The 18,561-nt window shown below is 42.8% G+C and overlaps 1 protein-coding gene across 1 annotated transcript; it reads right to left on the reverse strand.

The window, feature by feature from the left end:
* Window positions 1-4,913: 4,913 nt before the first annotated feature.
* vcam1a (vascular cell adhesion molecule 1a) lies at window positions 4,914-14,792 on the reverse strand. The gene is made up of 8 exons (XM_031807220.1): window positions 14,505-14,792; window positions 14,119-14,409; window positions 11,952-12,248; window positions 11,156-11,416; window positions 10,514-10,846; window positions 9,925-10,185; window positions 7,776-8,042; window positions 4,914-5,696 (listed from the first exon to the last, which is right to left on the reverse strand). The coding sequence occupies exons 1-8, from the start codon at window positions 14,545-14,547 to the stop codon at window positions 5,560-5,562; spliced, it is 1,890 nt and encodes a 629-aa protein (XP_031663080.1). The 5' UTR covers window positions 14,548-14,792; the 3' UTR covers window positions 4,914-5,559.
* Between the last annotated feature and the right edge of the window lie 3,769 nt (window positions 14,793-18,561).

An 18,561-nucleotide genomic window follows, 5' to 3' on the forward strand; every position in this document is an offset into this window, starting at 1 on the left:
GATAGGTTGTTATTCTGGCACCACCCGGCTATGTCTCTGACCTCCTCCCTATAGGCTGTCTCGTCGTTGTCGGTGATCAGGCCTACCACTGTTGTGTCGTCAGCAAACTTAATGATGGTGTTGGAGTCGTGCCTGGTCATGCAGTTGTGGGTGAACAGGGAGTACAGACTGAGCATGCACCCCTGGGGAGCTCCAGTGTTGAGGATCAGCGTGGCAGATGTGTTGCTACCTACCCTCACCACCTGGGGGTGGTCTGTCAGGAAGTCCAGGATCCAGTTGCAGAGGGAGGTGTTTAGTCCCAGGTTCCTTAGCTTGGTGATGAGTTTTGAGGATACTATTGTGTTGAACGCTGAGCTGTCGTCAATGAACAGTATTCTCACATAGGTGTTCTTTTTGTCCAGGTGGGAAAGGGCAGTGTGGAGTGCAATAGAGATTGCGTCATCTGTGGATCTGTTTGGGCGGTATGCAAATTGGAGTGGGTCTAGGTTTTCTGGGATAATGGTGTTGATGTGAGCCATGACCAGCCTTTCAAAGCACTTCATGGCTACGAATGTGAGTGCTACGGGTCTGTAGTCATTTAGGCAGGTTGCCTTTGTGTTCTTGGGCACAGTGACTATGGTGGTTTGTTTGAAGCATGTGGGTATTACAGATACTATCAGGGACATGTTGAAAATGTCAGTGAAGACACATGCCGGGTTGGTCAGCACATGCCCGGAGCACACGTCCTGGTAATCCGTCTGGCCCCGCAGCCTTGTGTATGTTGACCTGTTTAAAGGTCTTACTCACGTCGGCTACGGAGAGCGTGATCACACAGTCGTCCGGAACAGCTGATGCTCTCGTGCATGCCTCAGTGTTGCTTGCCTCGAAGCATACATAGAAGTGATTTAGCTCGTCTGGTAGGCTCGTGTCACTGGGCAGCTTGCGGCAACTCGCGGCTGTGCTTCCCTTTGTAGATGATGCGCTGTCAGCCACTGACTTGTCACTCGCCACCATTCACCGCTGTCATCAATTGGACTAATGCTAGCGACAAGATCTGACTGAGCTGAATTGTCATGAAACACATATACAGCGATGAGTTTCTCTGTTTCACACACACTCATAATGAGGAGCGCCCACAATGTGTGTGGAAGTGCTTAGTAATGAATCTCGCAAAACGAACAAATTTAATAAAACAACACGTCCTGACCAAACAACCCACAGCATGATGGTAAACCCAGGAAGTTCTTTCAGGACAGGGCAGAATGTTTCAGGAAACAGTGCCTCGACAGTGGAAAAATAAATCCGCTAGCAAGACATTGTTGTCATTATATAACAGGTGATGATCAGCAGAAATAAGGGAGTACTATCTCTCATAGTAGATGTGAGTTTCTCTTTCAAACAATCCCCTGGCTTTGTACACAGCTAATAGCTAACGTTAGTCAAAGCAAGCAAGCTACTGATAGTGCAACCCTAAGTAACTACAGATGAAGGTGAGCAATGATCAGGCCCACTGACCCAAACCCTATAAACTAATTGAAGCAAGATGCTTTTTGAGGTAAACCCACATAGTTCTGGGTTGTTCATCTGCAGCAGGAAGCGGTCTCCTGCCTGACTGAGAACCCACTCACACAGTTCTGGGTTGTTCATCTACAACAGGAAGCGGTCTCCTGCCTGACTGAGAACCCACTCACACAGTTCTGGGTTGTTCATCTACAACAGGAAGCGGTCTCCTGCCTGACTGAGAACCCACTCACACAGTTCTGGGTTGTTCATCTGCAGCAGGAAGCGGTCTCCTGCCTGACTGAGAAAGCAGTCTGGTCCAGTTTGGCACCACATACCTATGTGAGTCGGGGTTCTCAACTCTGACATACTTCAAAAACAAGTCCAGAAACAGTTTCAAGGCTGAGAATCACCTCAGTGTTACACTGTTAAAACAGAGACCAGAATAGACATGTTGCTGTTAAAATACAATACATCTTTTTTTATTCTGAACTGGAATAAATGGATTGATCACTTCACACAGATATAGACCAGAAGAGGACAGCGTGTGTGTTCTGTTATTCATCTATGTGATGTGATCAATCAGTTTATTCCAGTTATTTATTGTATTTTAACAGTAACAGTTCCAACCCATACAGATATGTAAGTGTTTTAATGGGGGAAAATAACATTCATAGATATTTATATGGATATTTAATTTCATTATTTGTTTTTGTCTATATTACATTTGTTTTAGGCATAGGGGCAATGAAATGTACCGATATTTACGTATAGTTGCATATTTTCCTAAGCTTGGGTCCCAGGAAACCACAGAATTTCTCATTTGGGTCCCAGGAAAACACAGAATTTCTCATTTGGGTCCCAGGAAAACACAGAATTTCTCATTGGGGTCCCAGGATGAAAAACACCTTGTCTAATGGATCCAAGGCTGAATAATCAAACAAAATGCTGGTTCCGTTTTGTTTTCTCTTTGCCCCATACTTCAACACATTCTGGAAATTCCCAGGCCTAAATTCATAATTTTAGTTCAGACCTTTTAAGATTGTAATCATCATTTAATCTCTGGGTTGAGGCACATCTGAGGAAATTGAAACATAACAAACCCACTCCCTGGAACTTCCAATAGACCAGGGTCATTGGGGCACACATGGAAAAACATGTTGTAATGGAAAACTAAAATGAGCATTTCTTATTAGACAAGTCCAACTAAGCCCCTTCCTGTTCTAGTCTGTTTTTTATTGATTGGTGCGTAATGAATACAAACCAACCAACTTCAGAATCCATCTTTCCATTACTGTTGTACAATGCAGCCCGTATCGTCCCTCTTATTTCCTCATGTTACCTAGGTTTGAGAACATATACCATTTGGTTGCTAACAGTAGGGGGCAGTTTAGAAAAACAGCTTTTTATGTTATCTTTGTCGACCATATTGCACGGTTTACAAAAGAGTGTGTGTATTGGCAGGGAAGTTGTCATTTTCAAGGGGAACTTGCCGGGAACAAAAAGGAAGAGACACAATGTGCCTGGAATAGACTAGATTAGACTACCTCTCTATCCGGTTGGTTTATGACCCGTTTGAATTCTATCCAGTAGAGGAAGGAAGTTCTAAACCACTGTATGAAGGTAATTGTATATTGAAAGATTTAATCATTAATATCAGAACGACTATGTGATGGACATCGCAGTTTTGACCCCGAAAAATAATTGTTCCTCTCACGAAAGACACGGGTTAGGTTTTGCAAATGAGTATTACTTTTTATCTAAACTGATGCCTCTACACATATATTATACACAATCACCCTAACACACAAACATTCTGACACACAGATCTACAGGTCACAGCAAAGACATCTGATTACTTCTGACTGGAGGACATACCTTATTAACTGTGAAGAGGGGCTAACCAACACTTGTTCATCACTGGAGATGGTAAACAAACAAACCCCTTCACAGACTGCACAGTGCTTCTTAGATGAGAGCTCAGCAAATACAAAAAGGGCATTACTTAGCTGTTTCCTTTAAAAACGTGCGTAAAAACACCCCATGACTCAACGTGTGTAAAAGTATTTGGACATTAGGCATCTGGTCTAAGGCTGTAGGTGGAAATATGTCTCTGCTTTGATCCGTATATGTGACCTATGACCCGAGGATGGCGATGAGGTCAACCTGACTATTAATCTCTAGACCCGGACGAGAAGTGTTACTGATAGTGGGATGCATGGTGTCCCCGCTACATCATCATTACCCACAACATTTTTCCTACTACACCGAGCAACAATATAAACACAACATGTATAGTGTTGGTTTTATGAGCTGAAATAAAAGATCCCAGAAATGTTCCATACACACAAAAAGCTTCTCAAATGTTGTGCACAAATTTGTTTACCTCCCTGTTAGTGAGCATTTCTCCTTTACCAAGATAATCCATCCACTTTACAGGTGTGGCATATCAAGAAGCTCATTAAACAGCATGATCATTACACAGGTGCACCTTGTGTTGGAGACAAAGGCCACTCTAAAATGGTCCGTTTTGTCACGAAACACAATGCCACAGATGTCTCAAGTTTTGAGGGAGTGTGAAATTGGCATGCTGACTGCAGGGATGTCCACCAGAGCTGTTGGCAGATAATTGAATGTTAATCTCTACCATAAGCCGCCTCCAATGTCATTTTAGAGAATATGGCAGTACTTCCAACCGGCCTCAAACGCAGACCACATGTAACCACACCAGCCCAGGACCTTCACATCTGACTTCTTCACCTGTGGGTTCGTCTGAGTCCAGCCACCCGGACAGTTGATGAAACTGAGGAGTATTTCTGTCTGTAATAAAGCCCTTTTGTGGAGAAAAACTCATTCTGACTGGCTGGGCCTGGCTCCTCAGTGGTTGGGCCTATGCCCTACCAGGCCCATCCATGTGAAATCCATAGATTAGGGCCTAATTTATTTGTCAATTTCATGACTAACGCAAAAATATAACAGAAGCATCTAATGTATACTGAACAAAAAGAAAACGCAATCATTTCAATTTCACTGTTTGTCCCCCTAAGATGTCCTCAGTTTTGTGTGTGTCTTCTCACAGATTTGGCTGAAAGCTTTTAAAGGGGAAGCCAACCAGAGATCATTTGGGACTGGTGTCTGTAAGCACAATGAACTCCTCCTCCCGTTGACTGAGCCCTTGGGACAAATATGGTATTGTACTTATGTTTTTTTTTTCTCAAATGGATGATTAGTCTCACACTTCCCAGAAGAGTTTGTGGAACATGGGTGTTTGTTTCTGAGATGGTTTCCTTGATACGGAGTGCCATATCCTCAGTCGAGTCTATTTGGTATTTGTGTGTTTTGGAGCCTGTTGTTTCCTTGTTTCTTCCGCACCCTCCAACTCTTACCTAAACCCTGTATCTCTGTGTGTGTCTGTTCAAACAGGAGGCAGGGTACACCTTTTCATTGTCATCTTTATTACAATAAGTCTGTACAAAACATATTAATTCACTTTTTTTATTTTATTATATACAGCAATAATATAAACTCCAGTGAAAAAAGGTCTGATGCTGCAGTGACGCAATGTCCTGGGCTGGTGGTTGACTAAAGGTATTACAAGATGCTAGAAGTCATATCTGTGCAAATCATCAATTACATTCATGGCTTTGTACATCCACCAGTAGAGAACACGCATAAACAAACAATTAGGCTTCAATACAATCCGTATCGCGGAAGGTTCATCGCTGTAGCGCAATTTAATTTTAAAAGGCAATGTTCCCGAAGACTGCATCCACGGTAACCGCTGCATCCACGGTAACCGCTGCATCCACGGTAACCGCTGCATCCGTCGGCTCAACTGGAAAACCGTTTACATTTCAATCAACTTCCTCGATACGGATTGAATCGAGACCATGATTTCAGTGCGTGCGTGTTTGAGCTTCACTTGACCAATAGCAACGAAGAACACAGTCTCTTACATGCCGAAAGCACAGCTCTGTCCACCTCTGAGGAAAACACCCACTCGATGCTAGAAGTGGACTGTTACAGTGCTCAATTGCAGACTGATGTTGAGTCCATCTCTCTTCCCTCCATGGGGGGAGTCTAAACTGTCCTTGCAAGTTCATATGAACTTGCCTGTTTTGCTCTCTTCAGGAATCGCATCAGAGTCGCGGCAGCAGCGGTCATGAAAACGAAGCACGCTGCAGGTATGATGACCGTCTTTGGATTGACGGATTTATCTGGAGGGATGAGATATAAAGTTAGCAGACTCCATACCCATTTTTTCTTACTTTTTTTTTTTTTTTTTTTCATACACTGCTCAAAAAAATAAAGGGAACACTTGAACAACACAATGTTACTCTAAGTCAATCACACTTCTGTGAAATCAAACTGTCCACTTAGGAAGCAACACTGATTGACAATACATTTCACATGCTGTTGTGCAAATGGAATAGACAGCAGGTGGAAATTATAGGCAATTAGCAAGACACCCCCAATAAAGGAGTGGTTCTGCAGGTGGAGACCACAGACCACTTCTCAGTTCCTATGCTTCCTGGCTGAAGTTTTGGTCACTTTTGAATGCTGGCGGTGCTTTCACTCTAGTGGTAGCATGAGACGGAGTCTACAACCCACACAAGTGGCTCAGGTAGTGCAGCTCATCCAGGATGACACATCAATGCGAGCTGTGGCAAGAAGGTTTGCTGTGTCTGTCAGCGTAGTGTCCAGAGCATGGAGGCGCTACCAGGAGACAGGCCAGTACATCAGGAGACGTGGAGGAGGCCGTAGGAGGGCAACAACCCAGCAGCAGGACCGCTACCTCCGCCTTTGTGCAGGGAGGAGCACTGCCAGAGCCCTGCAAAATGACCTCCAGCAAGCCACAAATGTGCATGGGTCTGCTCAAACGGTCAGAAACAGACTCCATGAGGGTGGTATGAGGGTCCGACGTCCACAGGTGGGGGCTGTGCTTACAGCCCAACACCGTGCAGGACATTTGGCATTTGCTAGAGAACACCAAGATTGGCAAATTCACCACTGGCGCCCTGTGCTCTTCACAGATGAAAGCAGGTTCACACTGAGCACGTGACAGACGTGACAGTCCTTGTTTTAAGGACATTACATCAGCCTGTAGTGTGGTTTTCCACTTTAATTTTGAGTGTGACTCCAAATCCAGACCTCCATGGGTTGATAAATTTGATTTCCATTGATAATTTTTGTGTGATTTTGTTGTCAGCACATTCAACTATGTAAAGAAAAAAGTATTTAATAAGAATATTTCATTCATTCAGATCTAGGATGTGTTATTTTAGTGTTCCCTTTATTTTTTTGAGCAGTGTACTTTAACAAGATAATCCATCCACCTGACAGGTGTGGCATAACAAGAATCAGATTAAACAGCGTGATCATTACACAGGTGCACCTTGTGCATTTTGTCAGACAACACAATGCCACAGATGTCTTTAAGTTTTGAGGGAGTGTGCAATTGGCATGCTGAATGTAGGGATTTCCACCAGCGCTTTAGCCAGAGAATGGAATGTTCATTTCTCTACCATAAGCCTCCTCCAACGCCATTTTAGAGTATTTAGCAGTATGTCCAACTGACCTCACAACCGCAGACCACGTGTATGGCATCATGTGGTGCGAGCGGTTTACCGATGTCAACGTTGTGAACAGAGTGCCCCATTGTGGCGGTGGGGTTATGGTATGGGCAGGCAGGCATAAGCTACGGACAACAAACACAATTCAATTTTATCGATGGCAATTGGAATGCACAGAGATACCGTGATGAGATCCTGAGGTCCATTGTTATGCCCATTTCTTTTTTACGGTATCTATGATCAACAGATGCATATCTGTGAAATCCATAGATTAGGGCATAATGAATTTATTTCAATGGACAGATTTTGTTGTATGTTGCGTTTCTATTTTTGGTCCGTGTGTAGGAGCTTGAGATTTGTGGCAATGCCCGAGGCTTGGTGTACACTCAGATGCCTTGTGTGTGTGTGTATAGCCTAGTGGTTAAGGCGTTAGGACAGTAACGGAAAGGTTGCTAGTTCGAATACGCAAGCCAATAATGTGAAAAATCTATCGATTTGTCCCTTGAGCAAGGCACTTAAACCCTAACTTTCTCCAGGGGCACTGTACTACTATGGCTGACCCTGTAAAACAACACATTTCACTGCACGGTGAATGTGTCAATACAACATGTTTTTTTTTTGTGTGTGTCAATGATGTATATAAACCATTCGTTTGTGTGAGAGACAGAGAGAGAGTGTGTGTGCCCGCATGTTTTTTGTGTGAGTATCTCTCAGTGGTCTCACCCTGGATGCTGACGCTGAGGCTGAAGCTGAGGCTCTGGTGTCCCACTACATTGGTGACATTGAGCAGGTAGAGCCCAGCGTGCTCCGGGCCCAGGTGGACCAGGTGGAAGGTTCCGTCAGAGGAGTGCAGCTCCACCCCATCCCGCAGCCTCACCAGGGTGGTGGAGGGGGCGGGAACGCCCACAGCCCAGCTCCAGATGGTCACGTTCTGCCCCTTCTCAAACTCAGCAGACGGGAACACCTCCACAGACAGGTTTGTGGGCGGCGCTTCGGGGGGAAAAGAAAAGTAGCAAATTGAAATGAAGGATTGCCGTTTGTTTCCTATACACACAGCCTCTAGGTTGACGTGAAAATATTTGGCACGTGACGTCGTATGCTATTTGTAAACTGATTATATGGTTGAAAAGACGTCATATCACATTACAACCAGTTAGACCTAGACATCAAGACGTCATGGAAACATTCTGGTTGTTATCTGGTCAGACTGGTGATAACCAGAATATAACTATTTTACTACTAGCACTGACTTTGCTGCTAATTTCTTTATTGATGTGCTCACTATGACTGAGATGTGGTTGTCTCACCTCACTATGACTGAGAGATGTGGTTGTCTCACCTAGCTATGACTGAAAGATGTGGTTGTCTCACCTCACTATGACTGAGAGATGTGGTTGTCCCACCTCACTATGACTGAGAGATGTGGTTGTCCCACCTCACTATGACTGAGAGATGTGGTTGTCCCACCTCACTATGACTGAGAGATGTGGTTGTCCCACCTCGCTATGACTGAGAGATGTGGTTGTCCCACCTAGCTATGACTGAGAGATGTGGTTGTCCCACCTCACTATGACTGAGAGATGTGGTTGTCCCACCTCACTATGACTGAGAGATGTGGTTGTCCCACCTCACTATGACTGAGAGATGTGGTTGTCCCACCTCACTATGACTGAGAGATGTGGTTGTCCCACCTCACTATGACTGAGAGATGTGGTTGTCCCACCTCACTATGACTGAGAGATGTGGTTGTCCCACCTCACTATGACTGAGAGATGTGGTTGTCCCACCTCACTATGACTGAGAGATGTGGTTGTCCCACCTCACTATGACTGAGAGATGTGGTTGTCCCACCTCACTATGACTGAGAGATGTGGTTGTCCCACCTAGCTATGACTGAGAGATGTGGTTGTCCCACCTAGCTATGACTGAGAGATGTGGTTGTCCCACCTCACTATGACTGATATGTGGTTGTCCCACCTCACTATGACTGAGAGATGTGGTTGTCCCACCTCACTATGACTAATATGTGGTTGTCCCACCTCACTATGACTAATATGTGGTTGTCCCACCTCACTATGACTAATATGTGGTTGTCCCACCTCACTATGACTAATATGTGGTTGTCCCACCTCACTATGACTAATATGTGGTTGTCCCACCTCACTATGACTAATATGTGGTTGTCCCACCTCACTATGACTAATATGTGGTTGTCCCACCTCACTATGACTAATATGTGGTTGTCCCACCTCACTATGACTAATATGTGGTTGTCCCACCTCACTATGACTAATATGTGGTTGTCCCACCTCACTATGACTAATATGTGGTTGTCCCACCTCACTATGACAGATGAATGCACTAACTGTAAGTCGCTCTGGATAAGTGTGTATGCTAAATTAAATTGATTAAGACATATTTTTCACTTTGCAGCTAAAAAAAGGCAAACATCCTTTTACAACCAGTTAAAACCTTTTACATATTTATTTTTTCTTTAGTTTATTTAGTAAATACTTTAACTCTAGTTCTTGAACTGCATTGTTGGTTGAGGGCTTGTAAGTAAGCATTTTACGGTAAGGTATCATGTGACAAATAAAGGTTGATGTGTTTCAATGACATTGCAACCAGTTTTTCCCACTAGGAATGCCTTGTGTACTTACATGAGCAATGGTAAACTCATTGAAGCAACTGTCGCTGGTGCCAACGTTGACACAATATTAAGCACGCTTTTTTGTCCTTATGAATTATAATCTTACTTGGTTATTTTGTGTCTTACAGTCAGTATTTGTCAACTAGAAATGGGATCACAATGGGATATACCTTTTATAACTACAAACCACAAGCTGATATAGTTTGCTTTTATTTGACTCACCTTGAACATTAACAGTCATGTGAGCTGTAAGGTTTCCTACGACGTTGTGGGCCACGCATTCATACTCTCCACCGTGGGACCATGACGCTTCTTCCACCAATAGGGTCGCACCCTCTCCTGCCACGACTGAGCAGCCATCTTGGTCCAGTTTTCTCCACAACACTGTAGGTTCAGGGTTCCCCTCAGCATGACACGTCAGTGTAAAACCGTCTCCGATTTTCACCTGAGTGTTCTCTGAGATAGTGATCTTTCTGGGGGAATCTACATTGGGGAAAATAATGGTTGTTAGATATACATTATGGAAGTTAAGTTGCAAATTGTTTACATCAAATATGGGCTTGTTTGCTGTATAGTTCATATACATATGACATAATATGAAACAAACCTTTAGTTTTAGGCAAACAATGTGCTCCTTTTTGTCCAATGAGGTAATTTCTGGACAATATTTCTGTCCATTTATGGGACCCCTTTTATCTCGAGCACCCCAGAGGCAAAAGTAATGTATAGCCTCATTAACTTCTACCCAAATTGTATTTGAAACATTGTCTAATGAGAATGATTGAACAACTCTTGACAGAAATGTACTTACATTGAACTGTCATTGATGCGACAGTCGCTGTGGTTCTCTGGGTCTCTGTATAAAGCTCATCAAAGACTGTGATGTCAATGGAAGATGTCTGTTTCCCATAGGGATTGGTAGCCTGACATTCGTACAGTCCCGAGTCTCTAGCTGTCAGCGATTGGACAGTGATGGAGGTGTGGCCCTGGTTGGACTGTAGCTCCGCCCCCTGACTGCCGGTCAACTGGCGTAACGCCACACGCCCCTGCGGCCCACTCTCTGATTGGCAGGTAATGGTCACACTGTCCCCCGCTTTCAGCTCACCAGATGGGCTCAGATAAAGAACAGGCTTCTCTGGAGGACCTGCCAGGGGCAATGAGTAACATAATCATATATCAATTAGGTTATATGAATACAAAAATGTCAACATAAAAGGGGAATAATAATGATGGTAAACTATGTTAATAATGTATTTCACAAAGTAAAATTAACTACATGGTTCCAACGTTGACACAATATTAAGCACAGTTTTTGTCCTTATGAATTATAATCTTACTTGGTTATTTTGTGTCTTACAGTCAGTATTTGTCAACTAGAAATGGGATCACAATGGGATATACCTTTTATAACTACAAACCACAAGCTGATATAGTTTGCTTTTATTTGACTCACCTTGAACATTAACAGTCATGTGAGCTGTAAGGTTTCCTACGACGTTGTGGGCCACGCATTCATACTCTCCACCGTGGGACCATGACGCTTCTTCCACCAATAGGGTCGCACCCTCTCCTGCCACGACTGAGCAGCCATCTTGGTCCAGTTTTCTCCACAACACAGTAGGTTCAGGGTTCCCCTCAGCACGACACGTCAGTGTAAAACCGTCTCCGATTTTCACCTGAGTGTTCTCTGAGATAGTGATCTTTCTGGGGGAATCTATATTGGGGAAAATAATGGTTGTTAGATACACATTATGATTAGTTGCTAATTGCTCATGTCAAATGATGGCTGTATGGTTGATATACCTATGACATAATATTAAACAAACCCTTAGTTTTATGCAAAGAATGTATTATTTTGCTCATGGGTATGCTCCTTTCTGTTCAATGAGGTCATTTCTGGAGAATATTTCTGTCCATTTCTGTCCGTTCTGGGGACGGCAGGCAGCCTAGTGGTTAGAGCATTGGGCCAGAAACCAAAAGGTTGCTAGATCAAATCCCTGGGCTGACAAGGTAAAAATCTGTCATTCTGCCCCTGAACAAGGCAGTTGACCCACTGTTCCTAGGCCGTCATTGTAAATAAGAATGTGTTCTTAACTGTCTTGCCTGGTTAAATAAAAATACAATATTAGGGGACCCCTTTTGTCTCAAGAGCACCCCAGAGGCACACGTTCTGTATAGCTTCTTTAACTTGTACCCCAAACTGTATTTTGAAACATTGTCCGATGAGAATGATTGAACATTGTATTTACATTGAACGTTCATTGATGCGACAGTCTCTCTGGTTCTCTTGTCAATCCCAATGTCCAGTGTGGCTCTGCAGGTAACATTCTGTCCATTGTTCTGGGCTGTCGGTCTGTATTTCAACACTGAGGTGACAGTCTGGACTTCCAGATGTTCATCTTGTTTGAGGAGAACTTCATCTCCCAGTAGCCACTCAATGATTAGCCGTTTAGCTGGGTACACATCTGGAACTGTACAGGTGAGGTTACTCTCCTGACCCTCAGTCAAAAGGTCACTTCTTGATATGGTGGGATCCTTTGGTAAGGCTGTCAATGACAAATCAATTAATGGTTAAGCAAAACACATTGTCTTCTGGACTGCTACGACCCAATGTGTTTTGTAGGACCTACAGATAGTAGCCAATGAGAAGCTCTATACAGCTACAGACAAACTAACTTGTGTTCAAGTTGCATTTTAACCCACTACTGTAGCAATTAATTTAGCTATTTATTTATCAATTATTCATTATTCATTATTATTCATACATGTTTTAATCAAATGATCAGGTCCATCATGGTCTGTCATGCCTATTTCATATAGGTATCAGTAGCGTTGCATGGGTAAAGAGACAATAAGAAGACACAGTGGAAGAATACATTCAACCACACCTTTGTTTTATCACAAAACCGGATAGCAGCCTCTGTCCGGTGAAGCAAGTCAATGTTTCTGACATTTTTGGAACCACTAAACAACTATTGATTTAGAATTTGATAGGTGATAATTGGCGTGTTAATTGAATGATTATAATATTCCGCTCTGAAACATATTACTTGAATGGAATTGATTAGAATGTATGAAATCATAATCAATAAATGTGTAGTCCTAGTCAGGATTAAGGTAAAACAATATGTCTTTATGGTATTTTAAACTGTCTGAGCTTGGTGCCGACCTGACTAGAGATATGTCACAAGGACAAAGTCACTATCTCTGTCGGCTGGGAACTGAGACAGACAGTGGGTGCGTTGCAGGACATGTGTGTGCGTATGTTTGTGTGTATGTGTGGGCGTGAGAAGTCAGTATAAAATGATTTGATTTGTATTCTTGAATTCAGAACGTTCGGCAAATAAACCTTTTTGACCATTTAGCTGGGCCTCCGTCTGTTTCATTCTACCAGGATCTTACAAATTCTGGTTTGCAGACTGAGAGTAATATAATTAAATTGGGTGATGTACCTGGAGAGCATAATTCTCCTATCAGAACCACGTAGAGTTACCGCAGGAGCTGCCTCCCTATTCCAGGACCATTTCAACTTCAAAATTTCAACATCAGAATCGCCTTTATAATCATTGTACAGTACATAGGGATTTGGACTTGTGGTTTTACTTAATTATATCTCCATCCATGGCTAATTTAGGAAAGGGTCCATTTTAGCTAGCTAGACACAGGAGGACAACAACACAACGAGATGCAACAATTCAAGTTGTTTCTGTTAATGATGTAAATTATGCTCTCAAAGCGATTTGATAGGAGACGCCAAATCCAAGCAGGCTTCCATTTACCCTATTTTTTACGCTTCCAGGACCATTCACAGTTTAGCTCAACGCTTATTGGCAAATGATTTATTCTTTTCATTTTCGAAGGAGCCCAAAATGCTCTCTGGCTTCCCTTGCATCCAATGCTACGGGCGGCAACAATGAAATACTCTTTATGACCAGACAGCATCAGATAGATGGCCTATACACGTAGAGAGACGGAGTACCCCTGTTTCGCTCACTCGGATGCTTTCTCCTGTGAGATACATTCAGCCCCTTGCGAATTGAAGGACAATTATTAAAAGACAAAGAGACCAAAGATACATTTGTCGAGGAATCCTGGCTTCCCTTGGCCCCCATGAATACACGCCACTTATAGTCTACATACAGTAGGTTGGATGCCTATCGATATACAGTAGCCCTGCTTAAAACACTTTAGATTCATTGGAATGTTGTTTTATTTGGGAGGAACCCGAGAGTGTGTATATTAGTGGATTCATTTAATATTATAAACTTCAAAGCAATTGCGCATGATCTGAAGACGTTATAAGCTACTGCTAATGAAGCCGTTCTACTATAAAAGCCTACAATAAACAAAAAGCTACTGTTCATGAAGACGTTATACTATAAAAGCCTACAATAAACAAAGACGCACAAAACTTACCGTAGACGTTCACCTTAGTAGACGTTTGCGCGTTTTGTGTATATTCTCCTTTGGTTCTGCATGTGGCCTTACAGACGACCGTGTTGATGTGATGAATTCCCAACGGGTTAAATATTTGCAGGGACACTGTCCCGTTGGTCTCCGTTTTACCGTAGAGTGACCGGTCAATCAATGAAGACCAGGTGAACGTGACGGCTTCGGCGCAACCACTGGCTTTGCACGTCAGGACCAGACTGTCGCCGACTCGAGCCATGGGATGCTTCGGTGTGAGGTTTAGGACAAATTTCGACGCTTTAAAAGAGATAATCATTTGTCCAAATTAAACATACTTGACCTTATATGAAACTTAAAACTGCAGCATTTTAGGAAACATTTTAAGATCTTACCTGCAGTAGGCAGCAATACTATCCAAAGCGCGAACGCAGTCATGATCTGTTTTGAGAAATTACAGCTAAATTAGTTATTCTCTTAAAGAAACCTTGAGAGACATAGCCTTCTGTCCTTGGCCCATGTTGATATTTATACATGTCATTTTATTGGGGGGGTTCCCGTTGCAGACTCCCCTTGGAAGTTTTGTAGCCCATTATTCCATGCGCCCTTGTCTCATAGGCTAGGGCTGCAGTCCAGAACCCTTGCCCTAGTCACCTTCCCTCCGAAAATCCCCATCGAAATCGGATGCAGTTTGATTGGCATCTTAAGTGGTCAAATTTACTAACTTTGTCCTCTCGGCGAGTGAACAATTTTGGTCACTTGCGGGGTTGATATGACCTACAATTCAATGCAAACTGTAGTTATATGTCAAACTGGTGGCTGCGAAGTGTACATTTTAATTTGAAAAAGGCTGCATTTTCAGCATGTCAGAAAAGTATGAAGCTAGCTTGCTTTAAAAAATATATATATACACATTGATGTTTGCATTGGCAATTTGGCTTAGTCTCGTGGTGAGGAGCCTATAAAACGTTGCTAGATTCATTAACATATTTTTTGCAACTGAAATTTATTGGAATAAATTACCAAACTATAAAACTAGCTAGCCAGCTATGGGTAACTGTTGCTAGCTACCTGACAGGAGTGCTAGCTACAGTCAGAAGTTTACATACACTTAGGTTGGAGTCATTAAAACTTGTTTTTCAACCACTCCACAAATTTCTTGTTAACAAACTATAGTTTTGGCAAGTGGGTTAGGACATCTACTTTGTGCATGACACAAGTAATTTTTCCAACAATTGTTTACAGACAGATTATTTCACTTATAATTCACTAACACAATTCGAGTGGGTCAGAATTTTACATACACTAAATTGACTGTGCCTTTAAACAACTTGGAAAATTCCAGATAATGAAGTCATGGCTTTAGAAGCTTCTGATAGGCTAATTGACATCATTTGAGTCAATTGGAGGTGTACCTGTGGATGTATTTCAAGGCCTACCTTCAAACTCAGTGCCTCTTTGATTGGCATCATGGGAAAATCAAAAGAAATCAGTGAAGAACTCCACAAGTCTGGTTCATCCTTGGGGGCAATTTCCAAATGCCTGAAGGTATCACGTTCATCTGTACAAACAATAGTACGCAAGTATAAACACCATGGGACCACGCAGCCGTCATACCCCTCAGGAAGGAGACGTGTTCTGTCTCCTAGAGATGAACATACTTTTGTGCGAAAAGTGCAAATCAAACCCAGAACAACAGCAAAGGACCTTGTGAAGATGCTAGGGGAAACGGGTACAAAAGTATCTATATCCACAGTAAAAACGAGTCCTATATCGACATAACCTGAAAGGCCGCTCAGCAAGGAAGAAGCCACTGCTCCACAACCTCCATAAAAAAAGCCAGACTACGGTTTGCAACTGCACATGGGGTCAAAGATCATACTTTTTTGAGAAATGTCCTCTGGTCTGATGAAACAAAAAAATAACTGTTTAGCCATAATGACCATTGTTGTGTTTGGAGAAAAAAGGGGGGAGGCTTGCAACCCGAAGAACACCATCCCAACCCTGAAGCACGGGGGTGGCAGCATCATGTTGTGGGGGTGCTTTGCTGCAGGAGGGACTGGTGCACTTCACAAAATAGATGGCATCATGAGGGAGGAAAATTATGTGGATATATTGAAGCAACACCACAAGACATCAGTCAGGAAGTTAAAGCTTGGTCGCAAATGGACAATGACCCCAAGCATACTTCCAAAGTTGTGGCAAAATGGCTTAAGGACAACAAAGTCAAGGTATTGGAGTGGCCATCACAAAGCCCTGACCTCAAGCCCATAGAAAATTTGTGGGCAGAACTGAAAAAGCGTGTGCGAGCAAGTAGATCTATAAACCTGACTCAGTACATCAGCTCTGTCAGGAGGAATGGGCCAAAATTCACCCAACTTATTGTGGGAAGCTTGTGGAAGGCTACCCAAAACATTTGACCCAAGTTAAACAATTTAAAGGCAATACTACCAAATACTAATTGAGTGTATGTAAACTTCTGACCCACTGGAAATTTGATGAAAGAAATAAAAGCTCAAATAAATCATTCTCTCTAATATTATTCTGACATTTCACATTCTTAAAATAAAGTGGTGATCCTAATTGACCTAAGACAGGGAATTTTTACTAGGATAAAATGTAATGAATTGTGAAAAACTGAGTTTAAATGTATTTGGCTAAGGTGAATGTAAATTTCCGACTTCAACTGTAGATACGTTAGCTTACTAGGTAACGTTACATTAACAGCTTTAGGTTGGTTGATAACTAAGGTCAGGGCGTGACAGCGGCCTTTTCCCTGTTGTATTTTATCGTTTTAATTTGAATCATCTTCATTTAGATTTTTAAAGTTAACCACATTACAACGATTTTGAGATACAAAGACACTATTATAATATATATTTTTTGTAGAATAGTTTTTTGTTTGTTCAGGATTTTGGAAATTCTCCCACGACCCCATTTTCATATGGGGCTCGTCCTTTAGTTTTGGAACCACATATCATCTTTATATTAGTTAATGAACTGATGTCAAGTCATCCAGGGATGAAGATAAGCTCGGGGGGGTCACAGAGTCACCTATCAGGAAGACTGGTCGTTTGAGGTCCTATGGATAAGTTCTCTCTCTCTCTATCTATCATCATCGACGACGACAGCCGGGTCACACTCCGCATGCCAGTCCTATCTTGCTACAATACATCAGTGTTATTGGCCCCAGGAAGGTTATCATTTTATTGAAATGTATTATCCTGTACAGCTACTGTTTAGATAGAAGGCTCTTCTACAAGCCAAGGTTTTAATGTCTTGGTAGCAGCCTTGTGCAACACATATGCAGAGGGAGAGTGTGGGAGAAGTATTATTTCAATGTAAAAGGCTATGATTTGAAGGTTACAGACTACTAGTAAAACATGTGTTTGTACCATATTCCCCCACCCTCTGCCCTACATTTGCAGCTTTCACTTTCGTTCTGGCACATTCAAAGTATCACGGAACATTCGGGGTTTTCCCATGTTTATGCGTTTATGTCTAATTTGGAGACAAGCTCCAGTTCTTTCAAGTAAACTCTATGAATTCCCTGCAGAAAGTAAAAAGGACTGGTTTGGGGAGTGGGATTTTCCACATAGGGCGGGAAATAGAAATTTCACATAATGATTTCCTATGGCAGGGATCATTTAAGGATAAATTCCAGTGTGTTATAGAACATCTCACTAGACGAGTAGGGTCCACCTGCAGACCGCGGTTACTGTCACATGCTGCGGTTACTATCACATGCTGTGGTTACTATCACATGCTGCGGTTACTATCACATGCTGCCGTTACTATCACATGCTGCCGTTACTATCACATGCTGTGGTTACTATCACATGCTGCCGTTACTATCACATGCTGTGGTTACTATCACATGCTGCGGTTACTATCACATGCTGCCGTTACTATCACATGCTGTGGTTACTATCACATGCTGTGGTTACTATCACATGCTGTGGTTACTACTACATGCTGTGGTTACTACTACATGCTGTGGTTAGTACTACCTTCTGCGGTTACTACCTGCTGCGGTTACTACCTGCTGTGGTTACTACCTGCTGTTGTTACTACTACCTGCTGCGGTTACTACATGCTGTGGTTACTACCTGCTGTGGTTACTACATGCTGTGGTTACTACCTGCAGTGGTTACTACTACCTGCTGTGGTTACTACCTGCAGTGGTTACTACTACCTGCTGCGGTTACTACTACCTGCTGCGGTTACTACATGCTGTGGTTACTACCTGCTGTGGTTACTACTACCTGCTGTGGTTACTACTACCTGCTGCGGTTACTACTACCTGCTGTGGTTACTACTACCTGCTGCGGTTACTACTACCTGCTGTGGTTACTACATGCTGCGGTTACTACATGCTGTGGTTACTACCTGCAGTGGTTACTACATGCTGTGGTTACTACTACCTGCTGTGGTTACTACCTGCTGTGGTTA

This window comes from Oncorhynchus kisutch, linkage group LG27 (assembly GCF_002021735.2).
Source record: "Oncorhynchus kisutch isolate 150728-3 linkage group LG27, Okis_V2, whole genome shotgun sequence".
Classification (NCBI taxonomy): Eukaryota; Metazoa; Chordata; class Actinopteri; order Salmoniformes; family Salmonidae; genus Oncorhynchus; species Oncorhynchus kisutch.